This window comes from Equus przewalskii, chromosome 24 (genome assembly GCF_037783145.1).
Source record: "Equus przewalskii isolate Varuska chromosome 24, EquPr2, whole genome shotgun sequence".
NCBI lineage: Eukaryota > Metazoa > Chordata > Mammalia > Perissodactyla > Equidae > Equus > Equus przewalskii.
This window is the reverse complement of record NC_091854.1, coordinates 22,883,828-22,905,326: the sequence shown is the minus strand read 5'-3', so window position 1 is coordinate 22,905,326 and position 21,499 is coordinate 22,883,828. Positions and strand designations below refer to the sequence as shown.

At 38.2% G+C, this 21,499-nt stretch overlaps 1 protein-coding gene across 6 annotated transcripts in view; it reads right to left on the bottom strand.

Moving 5' to 3' along the window:
* ERICH3 (glutamate rich 3) overlaps positions 1-21,499 on the bottom strand; it is a 104,164-nt gene that overhangs the window by 21,255 nt on the left and 61,410 nt on the right. For all 6 annotated transcript variants that reach the window (XM_008525040.2, XM_070592125.1, XM_070592126.1 and 3 more), the window contains 3 exons: positions 19,449-19,635; positions 13,574-13,875; positions 8,458-8,694 (listed from right to left, as the gene is read on the bottom strand). In XM_008525040.2, coding sequence (XP_008523262.2) covers positions 8,458-8,694; positions 13,574-13,875; positions 19,449-19,635 — 726 coding nt within the window. The remainder of the gene's footprint in view (positions 1-8,457; positions 8,695-13,573; positions 13,876-19,448; positions 19,636-21,499) is intronic.

Sequence of the window (21,499 nt, the reverse complement as noted above, 5' to 3'; positions counted from 1 at the left end):
TGTGAAAGAGATTCTCGGAGATCTAGGCAGTACTCTGATATGATGCTACAGATATGCAGTCTAGAAATTTACGGTAGCCAAAAATGGTTTGGTACTACCCAAAAAATTTCCAAAAATCTCCAAGAAAGTAATATACACACTGAATCTCTCTAAGGAAGAGGACGCCTAAAAGTCACCGCTCACAATGCAGGCCAGAGATATACAAAATTGCTTTTGATTTTTTAACCAATAAGTCTGTGCTTATAATTGTTTTTATAGAACACATTTTCAAATTAAATACCCTATACTTCAACCTGCCTAACTTTCTTGTTTTCTCTTCTCTGCTCTCTCCTTGCTCTCTGTTTCTCTTATTTCTGCGTGGCAGCTGCATAGATGGCTGCAGCAGCTGGTGCAGGGTTTAAGGAAAGAAAAACCTGTCTTTACTTTTATCCTCTCATCTCAGTTCCTCCAGCCCCAACGGCTCTCCATGACAGGGTTTAGCATTTTAAGTATAGTCGCAGAGACATATCAGAGTTTCCACAAAGATTCAAGAGATGCTACACAGCAGTAAAAAACAAACTGTAAAGAGCCTTTAAGCAACAGAACCCCTTAAGCACAATTCCATTTGTTCTTGTGTCCCAGTACCTTGACAGGCACCTGATGACCACTGTTTCTCAGAGGAATCACATGCTTTAGCCACTCATTCTTTCTCTCCATTTTATAAAACCTGGATATGCTGTCTCTCCGTAGGGAACAGAGCAGATCAAGGACAGTTGTCCTCTCTCTTATTTGTACCAGTTCAGAAACTTTAGGGACTATGACCTCCTCCTCTATGAAGCATCTCTCATTTGTTTGTTTAAAAAAGAAAAACAACTCCTGTTTGCTAGTAGTTTGATCAATGGCTTTCATTAACTGCACGATTAACTAGGACACAATGTTATACTTGTTTTGCACTTCCAAAAATATGCATCTTTACCAGCTGAATATTGACATGCTGACTCTTACTTTTGACTCTAAAAGTTGTTCACAGAATAAATACTTGAGTGCTCCTCTATCTTTCCTGAGTAGCTTCCATTAACTGTATTCTTTTATTTCAAAACACTGAAATAAACACGCCCTAGTCCAACTTTGGGTCAGTCCTTTAGAGAAGAAAAATCAAGAGAATGAATGGCCTCAAAGTAGAGAGGGGACCTGACCTCCCATATAAACTCATTTCCGCTTTCAAATCTCTCTTTAACCTCATTGCATGATTTAGCTTCACTCTCATTTCTTGCTCTCATTTTCATACCGACACTTTGGGGACTTTGGTTAAGAAAAAGCTCAAAATGCTTTAGGGCCATGGAATGGGATTTTCAACACTGCTTTTATTTATTCTCTTAGAAATAAAGCAAGTTTTTATATAAAGGAAGTTTGAGGACACATATGTAAGTTTTTTGTCATTAGGAGGTAAAAAGTTATCTTCGAGGCAGGTTGGTAAACAACTCTGCCTCCTACCCAATTCCATTTGTCTCTCCAGTGTTCCCCCCAGGGACTGATGGTGAAAGAATCTGCTGTCGGTCTTTATGGTAAAGAAATGACCTGCACTCATTGCCTGAGTCCTTGGCCAAAGCCAGCGAGTTTGGTGCTGCGCTTCCATGTCCTACACAGCATCTCTGACTTTTCTCTCTCTACCTTCAGTCAGTCCTCAAATCCTTTACTGCCTTCTCTTTTCCTGTCATTGATAACTATTCCTTCTTTTGCATCATTACTATTTCATGCAACATAAGATTGAGAGAAAATAATATGTTTTCCTGTAAAGATAAACCTACGTGTTCCGATCATGACTCAGCTACTTATTAGCTTTGACTTTAGCTTTGCTACTTAACTTCTCTAAGCCTCTGTTTTCTTGGTTGCAAAATGAGATAACTCTACTTGCTTTCCATAAGTTATTGTAGAAATTACATGACAAAAAAATTTTCACCTAATCAAACCAATTAATCATTTCTTTATGACTTTCAGTCATTTTCCCTCTATGAAATCATACGTATAGTATATTCTAATAAATGTCTTTCTCATGATTCCACCCTGTACATTATATTAAGAACAGTAATCACAGTTACCATTTATAGAGGGATAAAAGGTAAAACCTGATCATGATTATGTACCTACTATGTGCCAAATAATAAGGTAAGCATTTTACAATCATCTCATTTAATCCCAAAGAATAGTTATTTATCCTCTTTTTCTAGATCTAGAATGTAAGGCCCCGGGAAGTTAAATGTCCACTAGCTATAAGGTAGCAAGTTTTGTAAAACACTTCTTTGTAATGACCCACTGTAGTAAAACCAAGACCCTTCTATCTGCCAAAAGGCCTTCAGACAGAAAGTCCCCACTGTCAGGGACCCGCCACTGCTCCTCTTACCTCACTTTCCACTATTACTACCCCAGAATACGAATGGAAAATAGTTCCCTCCAAAACACCAGAACTCATGGAATTCATGGTCTGCCCTCCCTTTTATATCTTTTGGTCATTCTTCATTTTGTTCACCACTCTGGAACCCAGACACAGTCCAGTTAAAACACTCTGAGGCATACAATATGAATACAAAGGAAAAGATAGCTGTCAAAACCTTCCTTGGTTTATTTATAATACTGACCATGACACTATGTGCATGAAAATATATGTCATCCAGTGATTTGTTACTTAACAAATAGCTACTGAACACTGTGTGGGCGTTCACAAACATTATATGTATATATCAGTTAACTCCACTGATTTTAACCAGTGGAATTGAATCTCCACTGTTTATACTGCCTGCCCAGCAAACTTGATATACACTTGACCAAGGGCAAAAACCACAGACACATCCACAGTCAACACCAGTCCAGCAAATTCAGGATGAACTCAGCTCTTCCTCCTCATAACTGAGGTTCTAAATTGTCCTCCACCTTCCTACCCACTTACATAGATTCATTCATTCACTAAAGGAGCACCTCCCATGTGTCAGGCAATGTTCTAGGTATTGAGGACACAATGGAGAAAAAGGCAGGCCAGGTCCCTGCTTCCACAGAGGTTACACACTCTGGACACACACTGCCTCCCTCTGCATGAGCACACTGGGTCAACTGTGCATGTTCAGGAAAGTGTTTGTTCATTTTCCTAAAGTGACTGTGGCTAGCTCCCCTAGAAGCTGTTGTTATTCTCATACTGCAATCAGTAGCCATAGTGTCTGTTCTGAACCAATTACAAGTCCTGACCTTAATTTGCAATCATTGCCTCGCCCCCTAGCATGGAGCACGGTGTTACTACAGTTTAAATTCGTCATTTCCTCCATTAATGGCCTGATTTTAACTACTTTGTTTTGGCTTACTAGCTTGAAGCCCATACAGATGCTTTGATTAAAGTGCACAAATTCAAATACATAAATTCAGTTAAATATTTAGATCACTCCAATGACATACCATGTATCCCAACCCAGTGGACACAAAACCCTTCTGAACTCTAGTATGAATTGTGTCTCTCTTTCCCTTTCTTTAGTCCAAGGGTTCAGCAAAATCTGCATAAATACTGCTCCTATGTTCTTCAAATCAACCATGACATGTGAATTTATATATCCTACTATCACTGTATTAATAGTTCTATCTTGATTATACTCATGAGTTCATAAAAATCTGTTTATATTTTATATTAGATATTGTAGTTCAGTCAATATCTTCATGACCAATAATGCCTAATTAGACAAGTGCTTTGTACTCCACAAATATTGTAGAATAAGAGTATGCTTAACGAAAATAGAAGTAGAAATCATTAACTCCCAGTTATGAACAGTGACTAGTTATTTGTCTCAAAGGAGAGCATATGTCCTCATATGGATAATTCATTCACTCAATTAATCAATGAGACAAATATATACATTACTTTGTAAGGGTAAATATCTAAAGGTAAATGCAGATATAGCAGGAGGAGAAGAAAAAGAAAGCTTAAAAGTTCCTCCATATTTACTTTTAATTGCACTTTCTAAACACTAAAGTGCACACCTAAAATATCGAGAATATAATCAAATCTTTTATCACAATGTGCTGCCTAAGTCTTTTTATATTTATCCATTAATCTAGTCAATCACCTGTGCATTCCACAAGATTTTATTGGTTGTCTCAGTAGCGCCTTTGCCATGTATAAGGCAGATTCAAAACTAGAGAAAAACCTCATAGAAAAGTATTTTATGTGAATGAAAAGATGAAGCTGAATTTAAGTCTTCACCTGAAAGCCATGACTTTCTACTTCAACAATCAAAAAGTGAATATAGACTGAAGAATTCTTACCATTAAGAAAAATTAGAGTTTGACTAATTATGCAAAAATCACACATATAGACTCTGACCAGAAGGCCACAGACAATCTTCCCCTAATCCTCTCAGGCCCAGTGAGCAGACAAGTTACAGTGAGTCCACGGAGTGTATAACCTCACCACAGAAGGAGCAGCTCCCCTCGGCCTTCTCTTCAAGCCCACAATCAGGCCAAGAAATGAAGAGTGAGCTTCTGAAGTCAGTGAGCCAAGTAAACAATAGTTTTGTGACTCTGGGATTTTAAAAGTCTTTAAAGTTTACTTCTTCAACAGATTGAAAAATAGCACAAGTAAAATATCTCTCTTACTAGAAAAAAACTAATTGCTTTTAGTCTTATTTTCTTTTCTTCGTATTGTGGGAACAAGTTCTCTCTCAACTTTCTCATGAGGAGCTACTTAGTCTCTCCCTCTTACTCATAGGCACTATCATCCAAATTGCCCATAAAAGTCTAAAAGGCTATTCTGAGCAACATGACACTTTTCCCCCCAGCCTTTATAACATTCATCTATGACAATATCTTTTCAACTGGTGAATTAGCGCCTAGGGTTGCCAACATAAATGCAGAGAAAAGGAAGCTGTCGTTCTTTTTAAACGATGGTGAGTCTCACACATCACTCCTAAAGCGGGGTCCTCTCTCAGTCAGCTCTCAGTCCGCAGCACTCGATCACTCACGGGCTGCTCAGCACAGTGTATTCATCAAGGCGGCCAACGCAATTGTTAGCTGGCAGTTCAAATGGGGCCAACTTGTCACAAGAGTGACAGCCCGGGCAATTGTTTGCCCTCTGGGAACAGGTGCAGGCAGGTTCAAATGAAACACATCCAAATACTAACAGCAAGATTCTTAATCATGTCAATAAAAGGGATGTACTGGTGTCTGGCATTCAGTGGTCACAATATGCCTCTTACACTTTTGAAGATGAAATGTTGTCTGGCTTTTCAACAATGTTCGAAGGAAGCTATCATGTCATTATCATTTTTAATACATGCTTCTTGTTTGCTGGATGAAATCTCTAATTCTGATACTCCACATGCTAAAAGGCATGTTTTTGAATAACACAAGGTCAGGTTATCAAAATAAAGGGATGGAAAAGAAAAGAGCCTGGAGGTGGGAAAAAGAAACAGTAACAAGCAATGAGATTTTATCTCAGAATAATGGCAAAGTTTTAATGTAAATACCAAGAAGGTAAAGGAGCTCTTAAAAGAATAGTTTTATACTGTTATGATTAAAACAACAAGATAAAATAGTTGGCCAATTTAATTTTTGGCTCTAAAATTTCCCAACATTTGTGGACTAGATTTCATATGTTCTGATAGCTTTCATTACATACCTATTTAAAATATTCTATATTCTATATTCTATATCTATTTAATGCCTCTAACTCTATACAGTTTTTTTCAATAAACTCCCACTGATAATCATATAGCATAAATGTAACTAGATATCACGGCGCTAACAAAAGCACCTTAGTATTCTTGGTGTGAACACAATCAAGTAATTGCTCAATAGTCGCAAAATATCTTTTAGGAAATCACCTCTATGAGGAACAACAAAGACAACATACAATCCGAGCTTTCATGGTGTAATTAATTCGTGTGCTATGAACTAGTGTAATTAATTCGAGGGGCAAAATTTAACACACATGAACAAGTGAAAAATGAACTACCGAATGATGGAGTTTCTAAAATAAAGAGCTCAATGAAGGCTGCCAAAATAGGAGAGTGTCATGGAAGAGGAGGAGGATGAGCTGGAACTGAGAAGAAAGACAGGGAGTGAGGAGGGAGGTCCATGCAGGGAGGAGAAGGGTAAATTTGGGTAAAATTAGAAAATGTCCATTTTTATTTCCTCTGTTTCAAAACAAAACAAAAAAAGAGGCTAGAGAATAGGATAAGGTGAAGAGCTCAAGATAGATGCCTCTAAAATGTATATTCTTAAGGAAGCAAAATCCTTGTAGTGGGGGGATTTGCTTTACTTTTAGATAAGTAGATATTTTTTGATTTGGAGAAATGTTATATTGTTTCTCCAAAACCCAGGCGCTGAAGTTGGATGTTTGCATCTTGGCTCCACCACTTTCTGGCTGTGTGAGTTACTTAATCTCACCATTTCCAAGTTTATTTATTTGTAAAATGGAGATAAAAAGAAAAAGCACCTGCTTTTTAAGGTTGTTTGAGGTAAATCAGATAATTCATGTAAAATATTTGGCACAGGGCTTAGCACAAAATAGAGTCTTAATAAGCAATACCTATAGGAGGCCTTTCCAAACACAGGATTCCAATTATTTATATGCAAGCAGTATTCAATGCCAAAGCTCACCTATCGCTCTCAGTTATCCTATAATTACAAGTCTAATGATTAAAGCTTTCTCTCCAAGGAAGATTCAAGTACTGCCTACATCCTTCTCTGTTTGAACATAAAAAAAATTACTCTGTCTTAGAAAAAATCCATTTGATCTCAAGAAAGCAAGGTGATTATGCAGCACAAAAATAATCCCCCGATGACCATATATTGAAAGAATGTACTGAATCTCCATGAATCAACACTTGAAAACTCCCCACCATTACTGAAGAAATAAAAAGTTGAGTCCTTTGTGTTTTGAACCAGTTATGTTTATATGCAAACAGACTTTCGATCTTCTTCCAGGTTCAAGTCACTTGTATAGTTTCTTTAAAATCACTGACTCAGGTGACAACACTTTTCCATTGAAGTCTTTAACTTTCCCTATGTCATATAGGAATATAAACTTAAATCCAATATAAACTTAAATTCAGATTGAGAAAAGAGCTTATATATTAAGCATGTCTAGAAATACAAAATTTAAGTATTAAGAAAAATTATAGAAAAGGCCTAGTTTAAGACTTTACAAAAAATCTTTCAATGTCTATTATTATTGAGTAGTTCCTTCAAGTGTAATAAAAAGGGCAGCAAATCTTGTTTTCAAATTTACTGAAAGTTAACATCACTCTAACTTTTCACATTGTGCTTCACTCTTTCCTTTGCCCGTCAGGAAGCTCAGCGTTAAATTTTTAGTTCTAGCATAGTCATGCTCCCATCTACAGTTCCTAGTAAAATTATCTTCTCTTTCACTCTATAGAATTTCTGCTCTCTATTTTATTGCCTTGTATCTGCATGCATGAAATTTTAGAATAAGTTTGCTTGAATTCCTTCCTGAAGAGAGTAGAACTATAAATATTTGCTCTTGTGATTACTTCATTACTTAATTTACTCTTACGTTATGTTATTCTAATATATTCCTTGAATTCAAAATTTTAAGATTTTATACAGAAAAAAATTTGAGAGGCGAAAAGAATGGGGAAAAGGGACAGCAATTCAAAAAGTCATCATAAGGTGACCTCGTTCTCCAGTCTAAAGCAAACTACAGAGGCACACACATATTTACATATAAGAGAGGGTTATTGTTATTACTGTTGAATGCTCTCAATGTACCAAGGAGGATCTTTGATTAACTAAGAACCACAAAGCCTTGGCCAAATCCTTCCACAGGACAAAGCAGGCAATGGTTTCCTTCTTTGACTAGACATTATTTTGGTGAATTAAGTTCTTTAAAAAGGTCTTAAAAACTTAAGATAGGCTTCAGATGAGGAGGATTTCTTTCTCAGAGTCATTTCAGGCTTGAAGATTATGAGGGATGCACCTTTGCAAAGAGAGATAATCCTTGCATGAGACTAATATGCCAGCATCCTGTGTTCAAAGTAAGCTGAGAAAAAAAAAATGAACCTAAGACAGGAATCTTCAACTTTTCCATTAATTGAATAGGAGGTAATTTTCATTTTTCCAAACCCACAAAATGAGTCGTGTGTGTGTGTGTGTATGTGTGTGTGTAAGAGGGGATAGTTTGGAACTGAAAACGAAAAAAAAGTAGTAACTTTGTAAGTAAACAGAAGACGGTCATCACTACAAGCTTTACCTGACACCGTGAAAAATCTCAGAAAACTAAGGGAAGAAAAAAGATTAAAGAGTGACTCTAGAATTTGGATATCTACAGAAGATTGATTCATCAGCATCCCCTGATCAGGGAATGGAGCAGGGCTCTAAATATTCCCTTAAAAGAGGGTTATTTCAGCAAACGTAAGGAAAGAAAAGCAGTAAGCACACTTGCTAAACAGCCTATGTCATATGATAAGCTGAACAACTTGCCTTGCTTATCCTCTTCCAATTCACTTTCAGAGCATCCATCACCTTCATCTTTCACATTGTCATCAGCATCTGGTGCCTTCTGCCACGAGGTTTCACTCTCCTTTTCAGGGTCTAAATTATCTTTTTCATCATCTGAGGGTGACTTTGACATTCCATTCATTTGATCATCAGCCTGTCCTTCTTCATTAGCTTTCTCATCTTGTTTCTCTTCATCTGCTTCAAAATCTTCTTCATATTCTGAGAAAAGAAAATCTCCACTATGAGAATGAAAATAGAATCCCTGATACTTAATCCACTTCACTTTAATGAGAACCTTGACTCCATTATCCTCTCTTCTCCCGGCCTTTCTTCACTTCTTTTTCACACAATTAGTGAACATGAAAAACTAACAGCAAATGATCAAAGATTGCAATCAGTTACATACACAAGAGCACAAAAGAAATGAAGCTCCAAATGACAAGCCTGAAACCTAATAAAAGTTCATTTACAAATGGATATCATCATCTACAATAACCAAAATGGACAAGAGGAGAACTTGATAGAAAACAATACATTAGAAATAAATTAAAAATGAAGGGAACAGGATTATAATAATAAAAGTTAATTTGGAGACCCAGGGAGTCATATTTCATGTGAAGAATGTTCAAAATATTTGGATATCAAGTTAATGAATAGTGAAGTGGAAAAATTCAATTAATCAAGTCCAAAGGACCTAAGAAGTAACACTGTGAATAGCACATTCTTTTAGAACCCAATGGACATCAAGAAAAGGCATTATGAAGGATTCTATACCTAGGTCAGAACTGAATCATATGCATTATTCATCCCTACAATCAATAAAATAATTACTCTCCAAGGATAAAAATTCTTATAAAATAGAACATTCCTGTCACAGCCACTAATTTGCTTCATTCCCTACAGAGGTGTAACAAATCTGTAGCAGAAAAAGAAAATTGTCACATCAGATAAACTCCAGCTGTCCCTTGTGGTTATAATTTTTCACCTTTCATATTTAATTGTTCCCCTTTTTGCTTCTGCCAAAAACTAAAAATCTTGAAGTGACAACATGCCAAGGATAGAGAGCAAAATGATTTCAAGCAGAACCAATTAAGCAAATAAACAATTATCTTTAAAATAAAAACTACAGGAAAAATAAAGCTTTCTGTATTCTCTGTGTTTTAGCTATTAGATATTCTGGCTTCTTTTCCAGTGGTGGGGGCCTCTCGGGTAATTACTTGAGAGCTATCCACCCTGCTGCAAGGAAAGAAACTTAATTTAGAAATGCACGCCCTGTGCATATGAAGAAAGCTCTGTAAAGGCAGAGAATGTACGAGGGAGATGTAAGAGGAAAAGTGAAATCGGAAATTGTAACGAAGAAAGGCAAACAAAGAGAATTCATCACAAGAAGGTTTTCATGAAAGAGATTTAATATGGGGAACAAGAAATGCAAATTATTATTAATAAAACAAAACTGTAAAATAAGAAAGAAGATGAAGAATTCAGTTTATATTGCATGAAACAAACAGAAAATACTAATGAAAACGTATATTTTGATCCAAATATTTCAGGCCAAGTAATAGGATAGTTCCTGACTAGTCCCAGTTAGCTGTCAATCAATAAGCCTTTATTGAGAATCTTCTATGCAGAAAGGGATAAAATTGCAAGCTAAAAGACATTACAATAACACAACCCCTGCTATCAAGGAATTTCCTCTTTTTTTTTTTGAAGAAATAAGATGTAGGTACACAAGACATGTTGTACTCATAGTAGTTTTTATACGTGGTCCTCAGTAACATTAGTTTCAACACTACTGGGCTCAGTTGCTATGGATTTTTATATAGGACTTATGATTGTGTGAAATAGTGTCAGATGAGTGGAATGGAATCATAGTAGGGCAGAATGTCATTTGGAGATCATGAAAGATTTCATAAAAGGAGTATACGTTAGCCACAGAATACACACACACAGAGAAACAAGCATCTCTTTACAGATATTTGCTGCTGGTCACAGAACAAGCAGGGGGCCGGACAGAACATGAGTGAATTGCTGCAATTCCATCAAGAGTATTACATAGTGGTGAAATAGGAGATCTTTGGAGTCAAGCAATGCCCAAGTCCCAGTTAAAACACTTACTAGCTGAGTGAGCTTAGGCAATTTGCTTAACATCTTTAAGCTTCAGTTTTTTCATCTGTGACACGGGTAGTACCAGCATCACAAAGCTGTGGTGAGTATTATAAGCAGTAATCCCTGGGCTATGTTTAGTCCTGTACCTGGCCAGGAGGTGCCTAATAAATATTAGGGATTAGTAGTCACAGTGATTGTGACTGGGGTGGAGGGAGTTCATCAAAGAACAGGAAAAATCACACACAATATGTGCTCTGTTGACAGCAATACACTTTAATGGAGATACCTGATTAAGAGAAGTACAAATGTCCACAATTAGGACACCATTACAGTTATATTATTGAAACAAAGCATAAAATTGAAGGAACATGTAATGAACCACAAGAACAGTCCCTGCATCCTACTTTGCGGGAGCTTCTGTGTTTTCTCTCAAAATATGAAATTCAAGGCTGCCCTGGCTTTGTTCTACTCACCACCACCACCATATGTGAATACTAGGCTTCTGTTAACCAGGAGCACTGTATTAGCATTACAGCACAAAGCACACCTCCTCGGTGTCATCTACTTGTGTTTTCAACGTGAATGAACTGGTGGCATGCTTTCTGGATTCCTTTTTGTAATTTCTTCTGTTTCCCCCATCTCATGTTCCTTCTTCCAGAGAATTTAATTAGCTTGTTGTTTATCATCCCCACTAATGAGGAAGCAAGTCAATACGAGGTCAACATCAATCCAGCTGCAACCCTCCCTCGCTGACCTCCACTCAAGCTTCTACTGCCCTTACCATCAGCGGCTGTTCTGCAGGCAGCTCAAGCCTGGCTGCAGCTGTTTCTTCTTCTTCTTCTTCTTTTTTTTTTTAAATAGCAATGGGCATTTAAAGTCCATTAACTATTCAACACAGAAGAAAGATCTTGAGGAAAGCTGTATTATACTCATAATGTACACTATGCGTAGTACTGGCCATGTTGGTTTAAGAAAAAAATGAAGAAAACGAAAAGCATCTATTGAACACGGCCTTAATAAACCCACGTCTTGAAAGTAAAAACACATCCCATTTGTTAATCTCTCTGCTACTACTGTTGCCATAGATATTTTTCATTCTCAGTCTAAGATAAGAATAAAGGCTAGAAGGGATCATGAGAGAGCTAAACTGGGTCAAAGTGTTGTAAGTGAAATCTTCTTCAAGACAGTCACATTCTTTCAGTAATAAATAAACATGAAGTCCAGTGCTATAACAGCCCTGTAGTTATTCTCTTGGATTTCTGATCCCCTTGGGCAGCAACAAGATGCGGTGAGGAAGGAGAGAGCTGGGATCTGCCCCTTTCCTGGTGCCAGCCCCTCCGCAGCTCAGCCCAGCCCATGGCTACTGCTCCTCTAGTCCAGCTTTGTCTCCTGGGTGCAAGAGGGACACTCAGGCAGCTCCTCCTTTCTGATTCTTTGAACACCTCACCCACAACCAGGTAACATCAGGGATAACTTGCACAGAATAGGAGGTTGGACAGTGCTTGAAAGTCTGGGCTTTGGAATTAAACAAGCCTGGGGATTAAGGGTAGCAGAGTGTGCTGCCCCAAAATACGCCACTCTGGCATAAGGATTATTGTGAGCTGAAGGCAATTGAGAAGTATAAATGCAAGAAAAGCTCTCTGCCCTCCTCCTATTTGCCTAAAAGCAGGGCATAAATTTTCGGAGGTTTCTCTGCTCCCCTCTCTACCAGGAAGACAGACGTTAATCCTAGGGGACAACTCTAGACGCTTATCAGCCCAGAGATGGCACCAGAGGAATCAACATTACAAACCTCACTAAAACTAACATTAGCTCCCCCATATACTTGCCTTCCCACAATCTGCTGCCCCTAGAAACTCAAAGCCTTTTCCTTTGTCTTGGCATTTCTCTAAAAATGCATTTTTCATTTGTTAAGATGCCATATAAACCCAAGTTCTAACCATCTCTTTGAGGTACTCAGCTCTGAGTGCTCTTATATGTGTGTGCAATGCACATGCTAATAATCGTCTGTTTCTTTTTCCATTTTGAACCTCTTTTGTCAGTGTAATTCACAAGGCCCCAGCCAATGAACCTAAGATGGGGAGCGGGAAAACAGTTTTTCCTCTCCTACAGTATGAATCCTAGTTCTGTTACTTTCTCTCTGTATGTCTGAGTCTCAGTTTCCCAACCAGTAAACTGGAGGGGGTAATAGTTCTACCACATGGAATGGGGAGGCTAAGAAGAAATAGTGTGTGGAAAGTGCCTGACCCAGTACTCAGTGCCTGGCACTTTTATTACTACTACTACTGTATATATGGATGTGTGTGTGTGTGTGTGTGTGTGTGTGTGTGTGTGTGGACAGAAACAGAGAGAGGGAGAGGGAGAGACAGGGAAAGAGGGAAAGAGAGAAAGAAAGAAAGAAAAGGAGACAGAGGAGGAAGAAGAAGAAGGGAGAGGAGAGGAGAGGAGGGCAGGGGAGGGAAAGAGAGAGGCGGGAAGGGGTGAGGAAGGGAGAGAAGAATAAGAAAGCCGGACAGGCAGACAGACAGGCTCCAGGACCCCAAGCGTATGTCAACTGTTTTAGTTATGGAATATTCTATCACCATACAACTATATAGGTTGTGCCTACCTGAGGCCAAATCATCAACTTCACCAAAGCAAGTAGATTCAAATACTAAAAAAGAAATTGGCAAAATTCTATTTGATCAAAATGGTCTCTCTCTGCAGAAGTGAACAGAGCCTCAGGCTCACACAACCATACACTCCCCTTCCCCTCGTGTCCCTACAAGCACTTCAACCCCTCTGGACTTAGGCCTGCCCTCCTCCGAGGTAGGTGACACAGGGCTCCATGCAAAGCAGCGGAGGAAGACGGTCAGGGGCTCCTCACAAGGAATGGAGCTGCCTAAAGATGATAACCGAGAACAACATTTAATGGATATTTTTGCAAATTTTAATAATCAGATTTTGAAGACTTAAGAAAAGCAACAACAAAAGAACCAGTGTTATCCATTACCATATTTAAGTATATTTTCCTGGTCATCTTCCCAAACATCTTGCCCTGGTTTTCCTCGCAGTTCCATTTCTTCTACAGCAGTTCTCACTTCTGGGAACCCTGTTTTTTCCTCTTGAGCTGAAAAAATGGCTGAAGCTGATGTTTTGCTCCCCTCCATCTCATTCCTTCTTGGCATCATGTACTCTCTATCCTTCTTCAGTTTCCCCTCACCCTTCTTCAGTTCCTCTCTTTTCTCAATACTCTTTTCTTTCCGAAGTTTTGGTGATGTTGGTTTTTTGTCAAGGCCCATGGCAATAATGCACCTATGAAAAATATTAACATAAAGTATTTATTAACTTTTATATATAGTGCAGTGGAACCTCAGCGCTTCTTAAATCACTTATTCCAGTAAGACATGTTATAAGGAATATTTTTATTATAGTAGAGAGTTAATTAAAATAAACTGTTTTATCTTTATTAACACTAAAATCTCATAAGTGAACACAATAAATTCTTAATAATTTTATCCACAATAATAAACAAAGAAAGAAAACAATTAAGAACTATAGTCTCAAAATATAATTTGTGCCTTAAAGCATATTTTTGGCCTCATAACAGAGATCTATATATATGATTTATATGTGTATATATCAGAAGAATAAAGACGCCATTCAGTGTTTGACAATTTATTATTTCAACAACACAACAGCAAAAGACTGACTTACAAGGTTGACTCTAAATAAATATGACTGACTTTTTAAGAAACATATACAGTCAAATGTTGTTATGCCCTTTAAATAAACACCTGGGGAGCCTGCACACTTATTTTAATAGAACTGTCATTATTGCTTTTAGAATGGCCTTTTGAAGCCTATAAATCTTGGTGATTTTTGCTGGCAATAAGCTTTTGTTCCTTGAAGACGGCAATAATTTATAGAGGTCATAAAGTCATTCAAAGACAAATCTGGTGAACTGAGCAGATAATCTGAACATATTAAGACAGTAAAAAATATTTTTTAAATCAATTATCATGAAAGTAATGGGAATAAATTCTATATAGTTTTTTTCTCTCTCTCGAGTTAATATTGAAATAAGAATTCCAATAACAACAATAATACATTAATAAAAATGATGATTATGCTAATAACAAGTTTATTAAGCACTCCCTCTATGCTGAGCTGCTGGGTACTTCATACATTATCTTACAGGATTCATTACCCCACAGACCAATGAGTTAATAACTATTGTCACTGCTTTACAAATGAGGAAACTGAGGCTTAAAGGGTTCCATGACTTGCCCAAGTTCACCCAGCAGGTTAGTGATGGAGCTGGATTCCAGCCCAGGACTGTTAGACTCCATCACCTCACACAGAAGTACAACCACATCATTAGACGGTGGGTAGAGCCTCTCAGATGCCGAGTTACACCAACGAACGTTGCACTGCTGGACTGACGCCAGGGAAAGCACTCACTCTCCTCACCAGAAACGAACACAATCCGGAGAAGTTTTCACCGAGAAAACTACGCCTAGAGAAAATCCACGACCTGAGGAAGGCGCCTGGCAGCTATCTGTCTTCACACACCTCCTCGTCTAGAACTACACGTCACCTTCTCTACGTGTTACACGACTATCAGGGAACTGATCAACTAGAGTGAGCAGGTGAACAGGGATCAGAAGAAAGTCAAGACTTGTCAGGTCAGGAAGAACAGATATAATATGCAAAATCTGAAAGTTGCCTCACTGTGAATCAAAGCCACTGGTAATTTCTTAAACTGAAGATTTCGCTGAATTTCAGCCATCCCCAGTCTAGAAATAGCATAGAGATTGATCTTAATCAATTTTCCCAACAAGCAAATATGAGAACTTAGTTATATCACTTATCTTTTCAATAGCTCCCCATAAAATAAAGCTAAAAGGATTTGCACTCAAAGTAACTATCAGGCTCTAAAAAATGAGATAATAAGAATACATTTACCTCACCCATATTAAGCATGATAAATATTTCTTGACTGTAATGATGATGTACTTAGCACATTGCTTTCCCTGGAATAGAAGTGTCATGAATCTCCCCAGAATATGATGACTAGCATTGCCTTCTGTTCAAGCTGTTCTTCCCTTGTCAATGGCAACCCCAAATCCATTGATTTGGAGCCTCTGATATGCTGTTACTTTTAGTTTATGTTGTGACCGTGTAGAGGCTTTGATGCCTCCCTACTGCACACACAGACTTTTTAGTGCCCATCTGCTTGAGGGAATTGGACGCACAAAGTGAGTAACATCTGTGTGTCCTCGTCACTGACTACCTATGTGACTTCCGAGTATAATTTGAGGTGTTGATTCTGATCACTAAAGCTCACAGCAGTCTGCATCCTATTTGGTTGGGCAATTCTTCTTCCTGTGTTTCACTCCAGCAGCTGAAAATAGCTACCACGTCTCTTCACACTGTTCCAGCAACTGAAGGATGAGTACAATTGTGGAATCTCCACACTTTGGAAGTGACCACAGCTGAGCTTTTCTTGTTTTCTGAGGACCTTAAACAGGTAATTCATAATCATATTTAGAAATAGAACTCCCTATTGTTTTATTTTATCGTAATAAATGTTTCAGGAACCAATTTTTTTAAATGAATTAAAATTAATTTAATTTCCAACAAATTGGAGGGCATAATGTACATCCCTAAAATAACTGAAAGTATTTTTATGGATGTGACCAAAAAAAACAAGGTCATGCAATATGATAAGTGATATGAGTCTCCTTAGGGGTTGTTCTCAATTTTCACTGGAGTTCTGCAGTGTTGGTGCTTCTGGAATAACCAGAGTAGTCTCTAGCAGGACAGAACCAAATAAGCAAGGCTCTAGCACTCACCCACGCCTCCCTGCCCCATTTAAACCAGTCTGCCTCGACTTTTACCTAGTCTGCGCCAGGGAGACATAAAATGACACCACACTGTTCTACTTTGGACATTCACAGATTTCATTTGGAGAAATGATTATGCAGCTAACAAAGCATTGAAAATCAATGTCCTGTAAGGACTGTGCCATTTTAGTTGAAGGAAATAGGCCTTACTCTTTAATACCTCAACCATTTTGTTATCATTATTTGAAAAGGGCAAAGAAAGAAGCTAGAAGGGACCAAGTGAAATCGTATAAAGAATTGTACAGAGGCTAGTAAGTGTTGAGTAGGAGAGTAGATGTCATCAATCAGATTTTGGTACTGATTATTAAACCTCCATAGAAAGTGTTTAAGACCAAACATTTACAGCTTGTATTTATACAGCAACTCCCAAAGAATGCAAAGTGTTTGCATGTGGATGATTGTATAAGCTCATAAGCTTTCCTGGGAGCCAAACAGAAATTCATTAAATGACTTGCTCACAAAATTGGAGAAAGCATATTTGAGTTGGAACAGGAAAGCAACTTCAGGTGGGTCCTAAGTACACCTGGGCGCTCCTACTATATTGCTCTCGGCCTTTCACTCTCCCACTTGCTGGATGACTCTCATACATCCTCTCTCTCCTAAAGTCTCCAATCCCTCCTCCCTCAGCCTTAACCTCAGCTGATAAATTCTTTTTTGATTGAAAAAATAGAAACAATCAACAGATAACTTCCAGTTGGTCCCAAGACATCCACCAACTTACCTCTCTCTATATATTATGTGCCATCTCTCCTCCTGTGACTATGGAAGAATGTTTCTCCTCCTCTAAGGATAATGCCTCCACTTGAGCCCCAGATCTCATCTCCTCTAGTCCACTCAAGCAATTTGCTCCAGCAATTTCTCCCTCTTTGTGATGCTGATCAAGTTTTTCTTCTCTAGGGTATCAGTCTTATTTGTTAGCATATAACCATACTATAATATCTCACATCTTAAGAAATAAAAAGCCCCCTTTGATCCCTACATCCTCCCTCCTGGCTACCACCCAAATTCTATCCTTTATAGAAAACTATTTAAAAAGAGTTATCTATATTCTCTGCCCTTAACTCTTCTCCAATTATGTCTTAAGCCTACTCCAATCAAGCTTGCATTCCTACCACTCCACTCTAATCTGTCTAAGATCACCAATAACCAACACATTACCAAATCATGCTCCATCTCCATTCTTCATTTTGCTTCACCTCTCCACACATTCAACCCAGTTGATGATGCCCTCTTCTCCAAACATTTTTTTCATTTCAAGACATCACTCCTTCTGCTCACAGGCTTTCATTCTTGGGCCTTTTGCTGGTTGTTCTTTATCTCCCTCATTTTTGAACTGGAGTGACCTGAAGCTCATTACTCAGACATCTTCTCTATCTGCATTCAATTTTTAAGGAATTTTATCTCATCTTATAACTTTAAATGCCATCTATATACAAACCATTCTCAAATTTATATCTCCAGCCTGGACCCAGATTCACATATCCAACTTCCTACTCAACATCTCTACTTGCATATCTCGTAGACGTCTCAAGTTTAATGTGTTCAAAACCAAAACCCCTTCATTCCACTCCCAGACCTGATTCTTCCACAGTCTTCTTCATCTTAGTACATGTTAACTGGACATCTGTCCAGTTGTTCAGGCGAAAAACTTTTCAATCATCTTTGGCTCTGCTCTTTATCTCATGCCCTGCATTCAATCCATCAATAAATCCTGTAAACTCTACTCTCAAAATATATCTAGACTCCAATCACTTCTAATTCTTTCTACCATCCTCTCTCCTCTGGATTAAAGTAGGTTTTGCTCTTCTCCCCTCCTCCCCCCTAGTTTGTTTTTCCCATAGGAGCTACAGTCAGATCATGGCAGGTCATTGCTCCAAACCTACCTTAGAGGCTTCACATCTCTCTTCGAATAAAAGTCAAAGTCCTTGCAGTGACTTTAAGACTCTACATGACCTGGCTCCACTGTCTCTCTGACCTCATCTTCTATCATTGCCCAACTCCTTCCTTTTGCTCTGGCCACACTAGCTTAGGCACACCTAGAACGCTCCTGCCTCACATCCTTTGTACATGCTTTTTCTCTCCCTGAAAAACTATGTGAAAGAGGAGACTTTTCCTCAGGTTTCTGCTCAAAAGACATCTTCTCAGAGAGGCCCTTCCTGACCATCCTAGACAAAATAACACCGCCCTCTGACCCTTGCCCCTCCTCACTCCCTGTATCTCCCTTACTCTGTATTGTGTTCACCAAGTTTGTTGCCATCTGACATATATTAATTGGTTTATTGGTATGTTATTTGCCCTTCCCCCATTAGATTGGGCTCCATGGGGCAGGCACTTTGGTTGGTTCAGTCCTGTGTTCTAGCTTGGCATATAGTTAATTCTCCATGAGTATTTTCAGAAAAAGTTAAAGAAAGCCTGCAAGCTAGCATCCTGATTTCAAACAGAATGTCCAATACAAAAGCTGATAACCAACAGTCAAAACTGACCTTTTATTATGCATTTTGTTACTCCTGAGATTAAAACTAGGAGCATGAGATGATAATTGGGCCAGGTCATAACACAAGTACACATCTAATATGCATATCCTATAATATCCAACCATATAAGACAGATGCTTGGTACATGCTTTGGGGTTCAGCCCAAAACGAGTTACTAAGAGGAATGAGGGAAAAAAAGCAACTCTCTCCTTTACTTCAGAAACAGAACTTAAAGCACTAAGAGAAAAGGGAGAAAGAGAAAGAGAAATTTGAAACACCACCAGCATTTATCCCCATTACATAACACATCTGGAAATCTAATTTATGTCTTATAATTTCAAATGCAAGACACAGGGTTGTAATAAATAACCTTTAACTTTGATACGTTAGGCTTATCTACACTGATATCTTTCTTAACAAATTGTGCTGAGAAATACATCAGTAAAAGCATAAGAAGAAAATGTAGCAAAACTTGCCCTCTACCAAAGGACATGTGTTTCCATACTTGTAGCAAGGAGATGATCTCTCGACACACACAAATCCGAAGTAGCCTCTTTTGCCTCCAAGTCTGGAACCTTTTCGATGCTTATATTCACAGCAGGAGCTTAACCTGTTCACCTGAATCCCATTCAGGAAAAAGGTGAGACTGAAGGGGAAACCATGGTGCCTTTTGGAAATAAACTGAAAGGTCTCTGCAATTAAAAAAGGAAATACATTAGTGAAAACTACTGACTTTGGACTAACAGGTTCAAAATCACATTTTCTTGTTAGATAAGTACAATATTATGCTCTAGATCACCTTTTTAACTCGAGGACAATTTTTTAATCATAAATAATATTTTATTACTTTTATTTATAATAAAATACTCCAAGATGTTATAAAACTCTTTGATTTCTAAGAAAATAATAATACTTACCATTATATGAGCACTTACTATGGCCAGGCATTATGCCTGATTATCTTGGCTGTGTTTAACAACTGCATGAAGTGGGAATTTGTTATCACTCATTGCTTTGTGTGGAAATTAAAGTTTAGAGGAATTCAGTAATTTATCCAAGATCACACAGTGAGTGGAAGAGTTAGTGTTTGACTCCAGACATCTCTCTACATGCCATGCCTCTACTTTGTTATCTAGCAATAAAGTACGTGACAAAAGGCTACCATGAGCTCAGTAATGCTTTTAAATAAATTTATATTTTTAGTTGCATTTTGAAACATCCTAACACATACATGGATGAGGCAGAATTATTCCATCTCCAATGCATTCTCAGCTCTGCCTGGATTTGAGAATCTTTCTTGTTCCCCCACCTACCCAAAAGTCCAACCAATAAATTAAGAACCACTGCTTGCAATTAATAGTTTTTAATCATTCCAAGTCTTTATAATGCTCTTTGAAAAGGTCTCACCTTAGAGTTCCCAAACCCCAAGTCTGAGAAACCCTATTCTTCAGAGTCTACCAAGACTCAGAAGTCTGTTTCTCATGACACTTCTAATGTCACTTCCTACAAAAGAAGCCTCTCTGGACTCTTCCACTTTTACCAATAATAGAGGTGATAATTTTCACCTATCTGCTGTGACATATTTCCTATTGTTGCACTTATTACAATATATTAAAATATAGCTACACCAGTGATTCTCAAACTTTAGTGTACATCAGAATCACCTAAAAGGCTTATTAAAACGCAGATTGCTGGGCCTCACCCCAGAGTTTCTGATTAGGTAGGGTCCAAGAATTTGCATTTCTATCAAGTTGCCAGGTGACATTTATTCTGCTGGTCCAGGGACCACATTTTGAGAACCCTGATCTAGATGTTTGCTGCCCTGCATGTTTGTGAAATCCATGAGAGCTGTAACTGGCCTTACTCATCTTTGTTTCTCCAGATCCCAGGACAATGGCATAGGAAGCCAGATGTCTACACAAAAACTTGTATTTATAATTCATAACAGCATGATTTATAATAGTCCGAAACTGGAAATGACATAAACATCCATCATCTGGGGGTGGATAAATAAAACATGGTATAGGGACCGGCCCGGTGGTGCAACGGTTAAGTTCTCATGTTCCACTTCTCAGCGGCCCGGGGTTCTCTGGTTCGGATCCTGGGTGCAGAGATGGCACCACTTGGCACGCCATGCTGTGGTAGGCATCCCACATATAAAGTAGAGGAAGATGGGCACGGATGTTAGCTCAGGGCCAGGCTTCCTCAGCAAAAAGAGGAGGACTGGCAGTAGTTAGCTCAGGGGTAATCTTCCTCAAAAAAAAAAAAAAAAACCAAGAAAGCATGGTATATTCCCGTAATGGAATATATTCAGTGATATAAGAAGAGAGCAACTATTGCTAGATGATGCTACAAATGGATGACTCTCAAAAACATTATGCTAAGTGAAAGAAGCCAAACACAAATACTACCTATTATATGATTTCACTTATATGAAATGTCCCAAAAAGGCAAACCTGGAGAGACTGAAAGCAGATCAGTTGATGCCTGGGGCTGGCTATGAGAGGGGGATTAACTGCCAATGTGGACAAGGGAACTTTTTGAAGTGATAGAGAT